Source organism: Heterocephalus glaber, unplaced genomic scaffold (assembly GCF_053883595.1).
Source record: "Heterocephalus glaber isolate CG9 unplaced genomic scaffold, H.glaber_assembly_v1.0 deba00001444, whole genome shotgun sequence".
Lineage (NCBI taxonomy): Eukaryota > Metazoa > Chordata > Mammalia > Rodentia > Bathyergidae > Heterocephalus > Heterocephalus glaber.
In genome coordinates, this window is record NW_028258297.1 from 19,806,724 (window position 1) to 19,823,679 (window position 16,956).

The 16,956-nt window shown below is 36.8% G+C and overlaps 1 protein-coding gene across 4 annotated transcripts in view; it reads right to left on the bottom strand.

The window, feature by feature from the left end:
* Pik3c2g (phosphatidylinositol-4-phosphate 3-kinase catalytic subunit type 2 gamma) overlaps positions 1 to 16,956 on the bottom strand; it is a 326,458-nt gene that overhangs the window by 161,841 nt on the left and 147,661 nt on the right. For all 4 annotated transcript variants that reach the window (XR_002395360.2, XM_087213485.1, XM_021259132.2 and 1 more), the window contains 2 exons: positions 11,215 to 11,308; positions 8,411 to 8,505 (listed from right to left, as the gene is read on the bottom strand). Coding sequence is in view for 3 of the 4 variants with exons in the window: in XM_087213485.1 (XP_087069611.1) it covers positions 8,411 to 8,505; positions 11,215 to 11,308 (189 nt within the window). In the remaining variant the exon portion in view is untranslated. The remainder of the gene's footprint in view (positions 1 to 8,410; positions 8,506 to 11,214; positions 11,309 to 16,956) is intronic.

Here is a 16,956-nt window from a genome sequence, read left to right on the forward strand (position 1 = left end):
AATTTCCTTCCATTCCTTCAGTTTCCATCAACAGTTTCTGCAGTGATGTGGGGCTTTGTTATTGTCTTCTTCACAATGGAATATAGAAAGAAGTGTGCTACCAGCATCCAAAAATAACTTCAATGTGAAGAAAAATTTTCTTGATTTCTTTTTCTGGGTTAAGGTTCAGAAATCCAGGTGAGAATTCTAAATACAGGATGCCCTCATGAGTAGATTAATATCTTTTATAAATTCCCTTTCACCTGCTCTTCTGTCATGTGTGCAATAGCGATTTTCCCCTTCATAGGATGCAGCATTTAAGGCACCATCTTGGAAATGAGAGTAGGTCCTCACCAGACACCAAAACTTCTATCATCTTATCTTATACTTTCCACACTCCAGAATGGTGAAAATGAATATCTATTGTTTATAAATGTATCACGTCTTGGGTAGTATGTTACAGCAGCACAGATGAACTAAGGTAGGGAATGATGGAGCTAAAGATGGAAGGAGCCTGGACAAGTAGCATCAATGTGCCAATAAGTTTGGGCTCTGTCACCAACCCAGAACCTTCCCTGCCACTGCAGCTTCTGTATCCAACCACTTCCGGGGTATTTTTAGTTAGAAGGGAACTAAAGACTAATTACACCTTATTATTGCCAAGTTCTAACTCATTAACTTGATGAAAAGGACTAACTTAATTGGATTAGCATGCTGTTAGTTACTTAAATACTGTTTTAAAGAGAACCAAGAAAGTCTTGGAGTCCAAACTGAGTCTACCAAGAAAATTACTTGGGAATTGTTCTCTTATCACTCATGGTTTAATAGTAAAATCTGGTGAACAAATTTAATGTTTTAAGCTTGAATCAGTCTGTACTAAAGGAAGGTTCTAGAAATAACATACTATGTACTTCAAAAGTCCTTCAAGGACATAAATTGTTTTGGAGATTATTGTAAATACCTATTAATTAACATTTAGAATTGACAGCACTTGTGGGGCACAATAACAATTAATAGTAAAAATTTTGAGCTATCACATACAGAGATCTCAACTTGGAATATTGTTTTCCTTTCAGTTTTGCCCTTAATTAAGGAAAAGCTATCTCTTTAGTTCTTGAATGAATTCCTAAAAACCAAGCATTTAATGAACACTTGAAGTTGCACATTTTTAAAAGTAGATGTTAAATTGGAAAGGAATCTGTTTGGTCATGAGATATCAGGAGAAAAAGATTTTAATTTCAATTCTTTAATGAACTGGATGATTGTCATTGGATCAATCACTTAACGTGTTGAAATATATTTTTGGAATAGTAAATAGTCGTTCTGGTCCAATTTGATTCCAAAATTCATTTTGAAAGTCAAATTCAAATAATATTAGAAGAAAAGGATAACTTCTACACAAAATGCCTTTTTTTTTTAACATATTTTTTGTTGGCTAGAGAGAAACTATTATGTTGAGAAATAACAAATAATTAAGCATTATAATGCTACGTTTCAAGGCTATATCCCTATCCCTAGCATAAACTATGTCAGCGAGAAACTAATACTGACATAGAGAAACCAGACTTAAGTTTTTTGTTTTTTTCTGGTACTGGGGATTGAACTCAGGACCTTGCACTTGTGAGGCATGTGCAATGCCAACTGAGCTAAATCCCCAGTCCCAAAGAAAGCTGCATTTATTTTTTTTGTTAAACAAGACTTGAGTTTAAAGAAACCCTGATGTAACTGCATGGGTCCTATAGTGAAAATTGCTGGACGGTGGATCAGGAAGTTCAGGTCTCAAAAGCAAGACTGAGTCGGTCCAAGTTTCAACATATGGAGTCACTATGTATATACAAAATACTCACTTTCATTGCTCTTCAGCTTAAAAAACGCAAAATAGAAGAACTTGAAGGAAAGTATAACTGAAACAAGGGCTACATTTAAGGTAGAGCTCTGTTTCTGGCTTTTATATTTATTTGTGGTAGAACTTTGCACAATATTTTATTTTCGTGTGTATTTATTAGCGGTAATAAGAATTAAACTCCTACAATTAATTTAAAATTATATGCTGCTTTAAAAATCTTTTTGTTAAAGGAACTACATAAGACCTCCATTACACAAAGTAGAAATAAACCAGACAAAACAATTGTTTCTATATTATTCCTTAACTTGGAAACTGGGCTAATGGATTTTTCAGATTACCATGTACAATAGAAAACTTTCTTACAAATATCCATCACTTTTTCTTCAGGTTGGCTGGGGTAGAGAAGAGGTATTGTTACTTTAAGTGAGTGGCTTATCATAGGGATTCAATCTGGTGTATATTTTTCTGAGAACAACAGTGGAAAAGATTATAGCAGATCAATATTAAATGACAGCAAGACATATCTTTCCCTTACAAAAGAGTGAAGCAATATTTTATTATTTATTGTGCCGTGAAGGTAAAAAGGTGAATTAGTAGCAATAGAATGATTCTTGAAAGTAAGGGATTGAAGCTTTAAAGCCTCCTATTGATCGTGTGTTATGTTTGCTCTACTACTCTGCGAGAGCTCCCTCAAGCACAGCTTTTTAGTCTTCAGTTTTGCAGACATCAAAGCAGGGAGGGAGCACTTTCCTTCTCTGTGTGTTCATTTGTAGGCCTTTATCAGCATTTAAAACTGACAGAATGAGAGCAACAGTTACAGGTTTTGATGTACTTGATGTCCGGCCTTGTCTCTGCTTGAGTTTGGAGCAGGTCTCAGGCAATACTGAAATGGACAGAATGTGTTCCGGGTTTTCTCCTTCTACTCCATCCTTGCTACACAGGCAGCGGCGTCCCCCCTGCTGCTTGGACGCTGAGATGTGAGCCGGTGACATTCTTCCGGCAAGGACCACTCTTTGTTTATCTTTAAAATAATTCAACGGTATCTAGCATTTCAAAGCTCATCGCATGAATGAACAAATGATTAATTTATCAGAAAAATTATGCTCTGAAAATACATGTTCGAACTAGAAGAGAATTCTTGAGAGGGAAAAATTGTTAACCTCAAAGAATGACTCATAAATGAGAGAATTTCAGGCATTTGGGGGAGGGCTGAGAAGAAAATGCGTGACTTCAGATCACATGATGCAGAATTCTCACGTTATTTTCCTTAACGTATTTATTTTATTTTATTTATTTTTTGGCACTGGGGATAGAACTCGGGTCCTTGCGCTTGTGCAGCAGGCGACAAAACCACTAAGCTAAATTCCCAGCCCGTATTTTTCTTAATTTAAAATAGACTCTGGGAGGCTCGTGCCTTGGTGGCAGAGCATTTACCTAATATGCTTGAGTTCCTGAGATACTCAACAGTGCAAATAAAGCAGACTCTGATTTCAGAAATTGTCCTTAAATTTTAGTTAAGCAAAAGTTTAGGGCAGATTATATAAAAAATAAATGGTAATATTTTACATCATTTGAATGTGTTGGCTTGCATATCAAAGCTCAGAGGTTAATACACCTGCCACCTCGAAAAGGCCTCGTAGTACTGGACACAGCATCGTGTTTGGTCTAATTTACTTTCTAGTTTTCTTCCCATCCAGCAGACTGTACTGCATCTGCTTGTTCTTAGGCCCTCTTTCCTGACTTGGGTTAGTTCTGACTTCTCACATTCTCCCTCGTGTCCAGTTCTGCCTTTGTTTGCGATATCCATTGCCCATTCCAGACTGAGACAATTTCCTGAAATTGTTCCGGCACTGCCAAGTTCTTGTTTGAGTGCTCAAGCAGCTCTTTTCTGCCCCCTTCTGTCACAGATCTGCTTGGGCCTGATAACGTCTCTTCCTTCATTCGATAGCAATTTATCAAACGTGTATAAAGTGTCAAGTACAGTCCTAGGTGCTTGTGATATATCAGCAAGTAAACCAGAAAAAAATATTACTTGGATAGAGCTTCACCTCAACCTGTTCTCACACTTCAAAGGAGTCACTCAGATTTTTGCATCACATGCCTTCAGAACAACTTTTACAAAGGAGCCATGTTTTAGAATGGCTTCTTACCATACAGAGTTTGATTCAAACTGGCTCATTCAATCAGATTTGATAGTAGGAGTGTAAAAGCTGTGACATTGCTGTTTCTCACATAGCATGTCACATAGCACGTTCCAGTTGTTAAAAAAAAAACCATACAGTTGTTCCTCTGTGCCTGTGAATTTTGCAGTAGCCTTGGGCTCAAACAACTGCAGATTGAAAATATTAAAAAAATTTAGTCTGTACTGAACATGTACAGATTTTCGCCTTGTAATTATACCTAAACAATAGAGTATAACAATTATTTACAAGGCACTTACATTATATTGAGTATTATAAGTAATCTACAGAGACAGAGGTAGAGGAGAGGATGTACACAGGACACCATTTTAGATAAGAGACTTGAGCAGCTACTGATTTTGGCATCTCCTGAGAGGTACAGATCTGGAACAAATCCCTGGCAGATATCAAGAGATAACTGTATTTAAATTCATTATTTCCATTAAGAAATCTTCATCTTGGGTCAAATTCCCTACACCAGCATATGAGACAGGAATTTTAGTGCACATGATTTACTGAACAAGTCCTCTTTGGGGAAAGTTCTGTGAGAAGGGAAGCATTACAGGGAGGAGAAGATGTTAACAAGGTAAGTTCTCAGGTCAAGTTTAACCTTGATCCCATCCATAGCAAATCTCCAGAATGTAGATCTTGGACAGTTCCCAACTCACAGGCCAGGTGGCTATGTCAGCAGAGGACAGACTCCACAGAAGGGATAGAAATGAACCAGTAGTCAGTGTAGAAGCTGGGGATGGATGTAGCAGGCAGGGAAATGTATCTGACTATGGCATCGGATTTTCAGTGACTTGAGCAAAGTAATAGCTTCAGATTCCATGGAATTGCTAATATGTGAACACATTGCTGGACTGGAAGAAATTTCTATGACCTCCTGAGTTTAAAGACATTTTTGGAGTATCTAATGAGTTTGGAAACTGTGACCGGATTGATATGGCATGGTGTGTATTATTAGTTATTATATGGAGTGCAAAAGGAAATTCACAGGCCGCTAGGTGGACAGAGGAAGCATGAGACAGTGTCTAGCAGAGTCACAGATGGTACACCAGGGGTACAGTGTGGGAGCAGTGTTCACTCCCGGGGTGGCTGAGAAGAGTCAAAGAAAGCTTTCTGAATGATAGGACATCCTGGTCGTTATAGTTTAGGTCTAAAATGTCCTCCAAATGTCTCATGAGTTTGGAAGGTGATTGGATCATGGAAATGCTATACTCATCGGTGGATTCATCCACTGTTGAGTTCAGTAGGAGCTGAATGTGTGATTGGGAGGTGGAGCTTGGTTGGAGATGGGCCACTGGGTACAGGACCTGCAAGGGTGTATTCTTGTCCTCAGCTCCTTCCTTCTCTCTCTCTGCTTCCTGGTTGCCATGGATTGAATACCGTTTGCTCTGCCATAGCCCTCTGCCATCCCATTTCTGTTTTGGTGGCAGCAGACCATGAACTGAAATTGTGAGCCCAAATAAACCACTCATCCTTTGAGTTGTGGGTGTTGGCTCTCACGCCCCAGCGATGGGAAAGTGACTGAGGCACCAGTCAATCTAAGGCAGGGCCCTTCATAAAATTCTTCTTGTGGTGCAGAAATTGCCAAAAATCAATGACTTCAATGGCAAAAACTTATTCACAAGTCTGGAGGTCGGAACTCTGCAATTGAAGAGTCGGTCAGTCCATGCTCCCTCCCAGGCTCTTGGGGAGCCCTGTGCAGCTTTTATCATCCCCAGGTTTTCACAGGCTTGGGGTTGCATTACTGTAATCGAGGCCCCATCTTCCCTTGGCTTCCTTTGCTTCTGCCTCAGAAGGTCACTTTTCCCCTGAATGTGGGGCCCACCCTCATATTCTGGTGTGCTCTCAACTCAAAATCTTTCTCTCAGTTTCACTGTCAAAAAAGTCACAATTCATAGCTTCCTGGGTTTAGGATGTGGGCATCTCATTTAGGGGCTGATGTTCAGCCTATTGCCTGTTAAATTATTTCTGGCCCAAAAGGAAAGGAGAACTGAGTGTAAGGTTCTATAACTAACTGTTATATCTGTTATTATCTCCTTACCTGTTACCTCCTAAGAATGAACCCGAAATGTTACAGTTGCCAGGTAAAACCACCTGCTAGGGTGCAAACTGGGAGGTAAAGCTTTTAAACTTTCCAAATCCAAAGCTACTTGCTAACTCTTTTCTTGAAAAACTGGGGGTACTTGCCCTACATTGGACCTTCCAATGGAAGAGACTCACAGTAACCCCAAGTCAATTTTCCTCCAAGAAGGATACTGACAGTAATACAAAATGGTCAAGATGGGGTCATCCTGAGCCTCTTTATGCTTAAATCAACATTTGGTAAATCATTCCACTTGTCAGTGGCAGTAGTAGGTGGAAGTAGAGGAATGGAGAGACTGTTTGGGATGCAGAGAGCTACAGAGCTGGCTAGAGTTGGCTGTGTTAGTAGGGAAAAGAGAAGACCCTCTAAGACTCTTAGCTTAGAGAAAGACAGACGCTAAAGTCTAGGTGAGCAGGGCAAGATGCTGGATTACGTGTTGAATAAACAGATTGATTCTGTAGAGGCAGTAGTTCATCCAAGTGAAAAACTCATTAAACTGATGGCTGATGAGTTTCTGCCTTTTTTAAAACAGGACATTGCTTTTTCAAAAGGACTAGAGTTTCATTTTTTAAAAAAGTTCTAATTCAAATACTCTGCACAAAACTCTCCTTAAACATGATGTTAGGTCTCAGCAATTTCTACTCCATGATATGAATTAATATGAATATTATATTATCATTTTTATACTTTAATCATATTATCTGATTCTTAGTTTTTATTTTAAAATCTCTCTCCTGGCTTTTCCTTTTCTTGTTTCCATGTTCTTATAAACTCAGCCCTCAAAACAAGCAGTTTATTTGTAACTTATATTCTTTTCTCTTACCTCTTAAACTAGTGAAAAGATAAAAGGGATTTCTTACTGGTCTTTTTCATGTGGGTGAGAAAGGCTTTTCTCCCAAACCCCCATGGAAACAGTGACATAATTGTATTTATGTGAAATTACAAATATGACACTGATTTACAGCTTTCCACTCCTTACTGCCTTTCAAATGACTCTACTTTTCATGCCATTTTAGCAGATGAAGAATTTAAGGTGGTGCATGTATTATAACAATCACTAATCAATTAGGGTAAGGCCTTAATAGTGTATTTTAATTTTTATTATCTTAAAGGTATTATCTTTTTTATATTTTATACACTTTTGTATTATGGTTCAAATATTAAACTTATTATTATGTTACATTTAAATATGCTTTATTTTAACAATGCATAAAAAAGTTAAATTTTAAGGAGGTAAATATTGAATTTAATGGAATCCTGCTTTAAGACCCAATATCACAAAGTGTATTCATTTAACTTTCTGCATAGCACTGTGGTAGCTGACTGAGGAACTGATGGGAGTAAAACTTTATTGAGAGCTTTGACAAGAGTCTATTCAGTGAATGGCCCACCACCACTCAATTTATCTGATTCCTCATTATAGTTACACACTAGAGGAGAACTCTACTTCTTAAATTAGACATTTCAAATTATGAGTAGCAAATCAAATATGAGTCCCTGACAAGTTCCTGTGTCTGTTTCCTGCGAAATGCTTGATTTATTTTCAAGGGAAGAGTGATACCAATATGAATAACATTTCTTGAATCAGAAAAACATAGCACTCTAAAATCATGCCGACTTGCTGTTTTCCTAATAATCTCTAAACTCACGGTTGAAGCAAGTAAGTGATGGCTGTCATATATCCATGAAGGACCTACTTTTATCCCTAGATCACTGACACAAGTGTGAAACGTTTTTGCGAACTGAATTTATAAGGTAAGTAATGAAAAGCAGTATGCAAATAACATCATGTTTCATATTATCCAGAGTAGGTAACAATGGGAGAAATTCTGATATTGCTAAAGTAATTCTTATTTCTCTATTAATATTCTAAAGGGATGGCTGGGAAAAGTTTAGTGTTCTAGGAATCTTCAAAATATATATGCCATAGGATTCAACTGTTTGTAACATATTCTTTCAAAACATTCAGTCTTACAACTAGATTTTATATTGAAATCTTCAGGGAGTAAATACGATCACACATAGCCCTGGGGATTTAAAGCTATAGGAAAAGTAGCATCCAGACTAAGTTATGATTGGATTTAACTGGGTGTTTAACTGTAGCAATTGTCTAAGAGCAAGATTTTGAAAATGATGAGAGTTAAATTATACTCACAAATAAAAATGCCTTTGACAAAGTCTCAAAAATGACTGAATTTTAAGTTAAGGTTTATATCCATTACAAGGTGAAAGAATCTTCCACTTCTTCTAACATCGCTGCACAGAGAGGTTGGCAACTGGGGAGAGTTTCTAACCTGTTCTAGTTGAACTTACCAGTAAAGACGATGAGCCACCTGAATGCTCTGCAAGGAACGGTGCAGGAGAAGTTCCACCAAACGACTCTGCAGGCTCCGCTCAAACTTGACAGCCTGCAATAGGAGACAGTACTTTTACACTTTTTCCCCAGGAACAAAATCACAGAAGAACTAAAGAGCCCTGAAAAGAAACTAGGGAAAATGGGATTCAGATTTCAATAAAAGGTTGATAATATACTTGATAGCTTTAAATTTGAGTGTAATAACATGCCACATGCACATTATGCAGTTTGAGTTTGTATAGTCTTGTTTGCTTTTTTTACTTATATTTTAGGTTTAAAGGGTAATAAGTAAGACCCACTGAGTTCATCTATGCCCTAGTGGAGACTCATCACAGGAAAAAATATCACAAACAATGTTCCTAGATGTAAAAAATGGTATTATTGAGCAACAGACATTCCCACCCATTTGGAGATGAAATTAATGTGTAATGTAAGGACTAGCAGAAGTCACCAGCTGCAAATCAGTATTAACCCACAGATCTCAAAGGTTTCTTTAGAGCTCCAAAGCCAACTGTTGACATCCTGACTCATTTCCAAGTCTTTTCCATAATCTACATTGAGAGCTACTCCAAGGTTTATACTCAGCCTAATCAGACACACAGATAGCAGTGGCAGCCCCTGGCATCCGCGGGGACCCAGTTCAGACCTCTATGTGCCCTCCACGGGGACTGCACTGTGGCCAGTCTGGGCCAGGGTCTCCAGCTTCATCCAGCAAACTGGTATGTGAAAATGAAAACCAAGTTCTCTTGGCATAAATGCTCAACCCAGCTTAAGAGGCAAAGTTCTATCTTTAGTTGTTCAAGAAGCAGCCATTGAAGTCAGTCTTTTTGTCTGTCTGTGTCTGTTCTCTTTGTCACAAACACACACACACACACATACACTCAAAGTTTAAGCCATGTTTTTTATATCACAGAACAGATGAGGAGAAAAGTAGGTAGTCTGTTCATTTACACACTTCTCAAGAAACACCTCAAGATGCTAGCTCCCTGCAAAGATGGGAACGTTTATAAATTCCCGAGTGGGAGAGCACTGGTGGTGATTTCATGAAACGTCCACAAGCTCCTAAATGCTGACAGGTGTAGAAAGCCCTTGAAAGCCCTCAGGCTGCAGTCGTGGGCATCTTTGTTTACTGGCTAGTGCCGAGCTGAGCTGATCGGCTCTCGGGTTTTGTTTACATCCTAATTGTGAACATATGAGATGGGACTGAAAAATACAGTAAGTGTTTACCATTTCTTACAGTAAAAAACACACTATTTTTAATCCCCCTCACTTTGAATACACTTATCTCATAATGCCTGTCACTTTCTGAAGCAATTCTGGAAGCCTTGTTTTGTGACTGTCTTTAATTGTGATGTCTTGGCTGTCTCGTTGTCCTGAATCAATTCAAAACATTTACCTTTCATGGTTATTTTGATTTGAGGGAAAAGCCAGAACTCCTATGGTGCTAGATCAAGTGGGTAAGGGGCATAAGACACAACATAAAGTTTTTATGAACCTGCCTTTTTATTGGCTGGTACTCTGCAGCAGAATTTGCCATATTTTTATCACACCTTATAAAGACTCTCAGGAAAGAGCACTTTCAGAATTGCTGGAGAAAGTGGCAAGAATGATAGAATAAGTGTGTTTGAAGCAAGGGGGAGGATTTTTAGGGCGGATTTTTATTTACTGCAATAAGAAAATTAAACTCCATTTCTTTTTTTTTTTTGGTACTGGAGATCAAACTCGGGTCCTTGCACTTGCGAGGCAGGCGGCAGAACCACTGAGCTAAATCCCCGGCCCTAAATCACCATTTTTGATTAGCTCTTGTGTAACTTAGACGCATGAACAGGAGATGCCTCAAAATCTACTCCCATGATGGCTATTTTTAAATTTCTTTTCATTATTTCTTATTAAACTCAATAACTAGTGCTCTGGAGTTGTTTTCCTTGCTTACAAACTCCTTGTTTTGCTCTACTGATACAATTTCCCACTAAATTCTGCCTCACTGTATAGTATGTAGTCAACTTTTGTGTACATGCATTATCATGAACTCTATTTTTGGAACTTACTTGCATAGTTACAACCTGTGGTTTATAGAAACTTTGCATCTTTGTGTTATTTAATTCCTTGCAATGAACTACATTTTCTCTTTTCATTATGGTCTTATGTGTCCCTCTCTACTGCTTTAATTTAGCCTGCTTCATTCTAATATAAAAATTTGTAACAACAATAAAATGATTTCAGAAAATAATAAGCAAGGTAGGATTTTTATGTGTTGGAAAGTTTTAAGGTCAGGGTGGATCATGAAAGTCTTATTATAAACTTTACAACAAATGTTGCTAAAGTCTTCCCACCAGTTTTTATTTATTTTCTAGTCACACTGTACATTACTTCCCATGTTAGAGTATGTTAGAATCTTTACTTTTAGTTAATTTAATTGCAGCTTTATTTAATTTTACCTCTTGTGCATTTGGCATGTTACATTCTCTGTACTTTCTCTTGAATTTGCAGAAATATGGCTCTCAAATTATTCATATTTTTCCCTGTCTAACTAATAAGTAGTTTTATTTTTTTTCCTTTTTTTGCTTTTATATGGCTCTTTGTTAATGTACCAGTTTATGCTAGGGAACGTCTGCATTCTTCACAGTGACCTATAAGCTATAATTTAGTTCTTTGGCTGGCCAAACACCACTTTGAAGTAGTCTATTGTGGATTCATTGGGAACTTATACAGAATCATTAGTTAAAGTTCTGGAATCCCTTGGCACCCTTGAAATTCTTACCTGAACAAGCTGTGGGAGATACTCCAATAGTTCATCATTCAAGAGGTTGTCCAATTGTTGAATAGCTGCTTCACGAATTTCTTGATCTGGAAAGCTGATACATAGTAAATATGTCTATAAAGTTGGTAGTGTCAAGGAATAATGAACAATATACATCAGTGAGAACAGAGACTGAATTCCACATCCATAACATACAGTAAAGTAATAATTCATAACCAATTAGAATAATCATTTGCACCAAGCAATTTTTTTTCTTTTTTCATATTGTATACTTTCCCATGGACTAGTGGAAAGCCATTTCCACTAGACTTTAGAATAGTGGGTTTTCAAATCCCCACCAGCTTTGTTATCTATAAGATGGGGATTATGGGATATCTAAAATCTTTTTTAAACTACAGAGGTCTTTATTTTCTGTCTAGACCAGCATTTGTTAAATAATTACCAGGTGGAGATTTGATAGTTTCTGATTAAAATGGGATCTAATATTTTAAAATTGTTTTTGGCCAGAGCGTAATGAACACCAGAAATCTAAAGTACTTTATAATTAATAAGTGAACATCATTTACTAAGGATAAATGTCTCTAGACTGAAGTTCTTGAAGTTAACCATGTCTTACTCATATTGGGATTGTGTGTTTCTGTACTCATTAGGCACTTAATACATGCCTGCTACTGAACTAAGTCTGTGATGGTACTTAGGATTTTTTTTATTTTTAAAATAACTTTATTATCAAACACACACACACAAAATCAAAACCACTCAAAGAAGAACAATGCATGGGGAAAAAAACTACAATAATATTCAAATACAGGAGAACTCAACCAAAACAAAACTGAAAAGCACTTAAACATTTTTCCATATAACTTAAAAAAGCATCTCAAGCACCAACAAGACTCCAGAGGATGTGATTTGTTTCAGAAAGATCCCCAAAACCAACACTGAACAATTAATGATCTGGAAAAAAAATTTAGACTCCACATAGGCCAAGCTTCTCCCTAATTTAAATTTCGATACAGTCATACGACACACGATGGAAACACAACCCAAGAAATATGTTATTAGGCCCTTTCATCCATGTGTATCCTTAATTACACTTTCAGTCTCTCACACTAGAGAAACTATTCACTATTTACACATGTGTGCCCTATTTATGTCACTTAAGAGGATGGCCTCAATATGCATCCATTTACCTATGTCTCTAGTTTCTCATTCTTTATGGCTGAGTAGTACTCCATTTTATAAAAAAAACACATCTTCTTTATCCAGTTTCCAGTTGATGGGCACTTGGGTTGTTTCCAAGCTTTCACTATTATGAACTGTGCCATTATAAACATAGATGCACATATATCACTGTGGTATGATTCTTTTAATTCTTTGGGGAAGATACCTAGCAGGAGGATAGCTGGGTTGAATGGGACCTCTAAGCCTAGTTCTTTGAAGTATCTCAAAGAACTGATTTCCACAGTGGTTGCAGCATTCTGCACTCCCACCAACAATGGAGAAGGGTTCCTTTCTCCCCACACCCCTGCGAGCATTTGTTATTAGATGATTTCTTAATAGCAGCCATTCTTTCTGGGGTGAGGTGGAATCTCAGTGTTGTTTTCATCTGCATCTCTCAAATGACCAGTGATGTTGAACATTTTTTTCATATATTTATTTGCTGCTTTTACTTCTTTGTCTGAGAAATGTCTGTTCATTTCAGATGCCCATTTTTGAATTGGGACTTTGAATTTGGGGGGTCTGATTTTTTTCACTTCTTTCTATATTCTAAGGTACAGTTGCTGAACATTTTTTCCCACATTGTAGGTTGTCTCTTAGCTCTGTTGGTGGTTTCTCTTGCAGTGTAGAAGCTTTTTAATAAGATAAGATCCCAGTTGTTGATTCTTTGTGCAAGTTCCCCGGCCACTGAGGTTTTGTTCATAAAGTCTTTTCCTATGCCAATGTCTTCAAGAGTTCTACCTAACTTATCTACCAGAAAATTTAATGTTTCTGTCATAATATTTAAATCTTTAATCCACTTCGATCTTAATTTAGTGCATGGTGATAGGTATGGGTCTAGCTGTAATCTTTGGCAGGTTGAAATCCAATTTTTCCAATACCATTTATTAAATAGGCTATCTTTCCTCCAATGAGGATGGTTGGCTCCTTTGTCAAAGATGAGGTGGCTGAGCATATCTGTAGTTGTTTCTGGATCTTCTAATCTATTCCACTGATCCTCAGATCTGTTTCTTTGCTGATACCATGCTGTTTCTATCACAGTAGCTTTGTAGTATAGTTTCAAGTTGGGGATTGTAATACCCCCTGCCATATCTCTGTTGCCTAAAATTTCTTTTGTTATTCTAGGTCTCTTCTGGTTCCAAATGAATTTTTGGATTGTTTTCTCTACTTTGTGAAATACATTGTTGGAATTTCAAATGGCATTGGATTAAACCTATATAATAGTTTTGGAAGTATGGTCATTTTCACTATATTGGTTCTTCCTATCCAGGAACAAGGGATGTCTTTCCATTTTCTTGTATCCTCTTCAATCTCCTTTTTCAAAGTGCTATAGGTTTCAGTGTAGAGTTCTTTGCCTCCTGTATTAGATTGACTCCTAGATATTTCATTTTTTTGGATGCTATTGTAAAAGGAATTGTTTCCCTAATTTCTCTCTCAGTGAGTCTGTTATTTGTGTACAAGAAGGCTATTTTTTTTTTTGAGTGTTGACCTTATATCCAGCTACTTTACTGAATCTATCAATTAAGCCCAGAAGTCTTTTGGCAGACTTTTTTGGGACTTCTATGTAGAGTATCATATCATCAGCAAATAATGGCAGTTTAACTTCTTCCTTTCTTATTTTTATTCCTTTTATTTCTTTGTCTTTTCTAATTCCTGTGGCTAATATTTCAAGAACAATATTAAACAGGAGTGGTGAGAGCGGGCATCCTTGTCTTGTTCATGATTTTAGTGTTTTGAGTTTTTGACCATTTAGTACGATGTTGGCTGTTGGTTTTTCATAGATAGCCTTTATCAAGTTGAGATAAAAACCTTCTATTCCAATTTTCTGTAGGGTTTTTATCATGAATGTGTGTTGGATTTTGTTGAATGCCTTTTCTGCATCTATTGGGATGATCATATGGTTTTTGTCCTTGACTCTGTTAATATAGTGTATTACATTTATTGATTTACGAATGTTGAACCATCCTTGCATCCCTGGGATAAATCCAACTTGGTCAGGGTGTATGATCTTGACATTTTATTTTTATTTATTTAGGTACCAGGGATAGAACTCGGGTCCTTGCGCTTGCACAGCAGGCAGCGAAATCACTGAGCTAAATCTCCGGCCTTTTCTTGATGACCCTTTGTATTCTATTTGCCAGTATCTTGTTGAGGATTTTTGCATAAATGTTCATTAGTGAGATTGGCTTGTAGTTCCCTTTTTGAGTTGTGTCTTTCCCTGGTTTTGGAATCAAAGTAATACTTGCTTCCGGGAATGAATTTGGAAGCTTTGCTTCCTTTCAATTTCCTTGATGAGTTTAAAGAGTAATGGCAATAGTTCTTCTTTAAATGTCTTGTAGAATTCAGCAGTGAAGCCATCAGGACCTGGGATTTTCTTTGTTGGTAAATTTTTTATTACATTTTCAATTTCACTCATTGTAATTGGGGTTTTTAGAATTTCTATATCTTCTTCATTTAACTTTGGGAATTCGTATGTATCTAGGAATCTGTCCATTTCTTCTGTGTTTTCCATTTTATTAGAGTACAGGTTCTCAAAGTAAGTTTTGATGATCCTCTGGATTTCTGCTGGATCTGTTGTGACTTCAACTTTTTTGTTTTTGATTGCATGGATTTGAGCCTCTTCTTTCCTTTTTTTTGATAAGGTTGGCTAAGGGTTTATCAATTTTATTTATTCTTTTGAAAAACTAACTCTTTGATTCATCAGTTTTCTGTATTGTTCTCTTAGTCTCCATTGCATTGATTTCTCCTCTGACCTTTATAATTTCCTCTCTTATATGGGCTTTTGGTTTGTCATGCTCTTCTTTTTCTAGGAGCTTGAGGTTCTGCATTAGGTTATTTAACTGAGTTCTCTCTGTTTTCCTAATATGGGCATTGACTGCTATGAATTTCCCTCATAGAACTACTTTCATTGTGTCCCATAGATTCCTGTATGTTGTACTGGCATTATCATTTACTTGTAGAAACTGTCTAATTTCTTCTTTAATTTGCTCTGTGACCCATTGTTTGTTCAGGAGGGTGTTATTTAATTTCCATGTGTTTGTGGGAGTTTTGCAGTTTCTTATGTCATAGATCTCCAATTTTATTGCACTATGGTCTGATAATATACAGGGGGTAAATTCAATTCTTTTACATTTACTTAGACATGTTCTATGAGGGAGTATGTGGTCTCTTTTAGAGAATGACTCATGTGCAGCTGAAAAGAATGTGTATTCTGAATTTGTGGGGTAGAACATCAATTAAGTCCATTTGTTCAATAGCTTGGTTCAATTCTAGAATTTGGTTGTTAATTTTTTGTCTAGATGATCTGTCTAATTGTGATAAAGGGGTATTGAGATCCCCCACTACAACTGGGTATTTAGCATTTTAAGCCATATTCTAAAGACAATTTTATTCTCAAACAAGCTCCTCCAATCACCATCATTTTGTTCCATCAGAAGATTAAATCCAATTATCTCAAAGTTCCTGGGAAGGGTTTAGACATAATTTTGGCACCATAGTGAGATAATTTTGAGATGATTTTGACCTACTGCCTTGACATGATTAGATATAAGTAGGGCTTTCATAAGAACCATTAATTTTAAATGAACAATTTTTTTTAGCAAAAACTTATTAGGTATAATTTAAAACTTGAATAAACTACTGATAGTAACTTACTTAAAACATGTGAATGAATAAACAAATAAACAAAACCTTAATTTCCTTTTGTAGGGAAGTCAGGTGAGGGCTCTGAAGAATGCCTGCCAGTACTGTGGAAGCCAGAAAACTTAAAAGTCTTTAATGTGCAGTCACTTTTTAGGATATTAGGTTACTGAAGGGTGAAATGAATACTATGCAGCTACAGAGTCAAGTGAAAAAAAGCATTACTCAGTATCCCCCAACCGTCCTTGAAATCAGCTTGAAATGTAATGCTAAACAAGAATATGCTTTTTTCTTCAGTTAAACTGGGCATTTTAATTGCAAGAAGAATTTCACTTTTAAGGTTAGTCATTTAAAACTCTTATTTCTGACCTGCAAATCATTTTCCAAACACATTTTCCCCTTTGAGCATCCTATCAACAAGATCTAGTAAAAGCTGTAGTCCAGACACAGTTAAGGTTAAAAGATCTCAGCCTAGCATCATACGCAGACAGAGAGCAGAAAGGTGCAATCAAAACGCAAAGCCAGAAAATGTCAGTTTATTTTAGTGCCTTAAGACTAGATTCTCCTAACCAAATGCAATCGACTCTAATTTATTGAGCTCAATTACTAAACCATTTGTCTGAAGCTTGTAGACATCAAGGTCAGTTTGAGGGCAGTTTGAAGTCTTAGAGGGGATAGCTACTTGGTCTACTTATTGCCTATGTGAAGACTCGTTAAGTCGGATGCTAGTCACTCCGGATTTCTTGTGTGGTTATTTGACCTTATTACATGGTGAGAAAAAAAGAACAACAGGAAATGAGCATGACAACAAAACAAAACTCTATCGTAAACACTATACTTCTAATTATTTCCATATACTAGATTATAAAATCCATGAAATCAGAA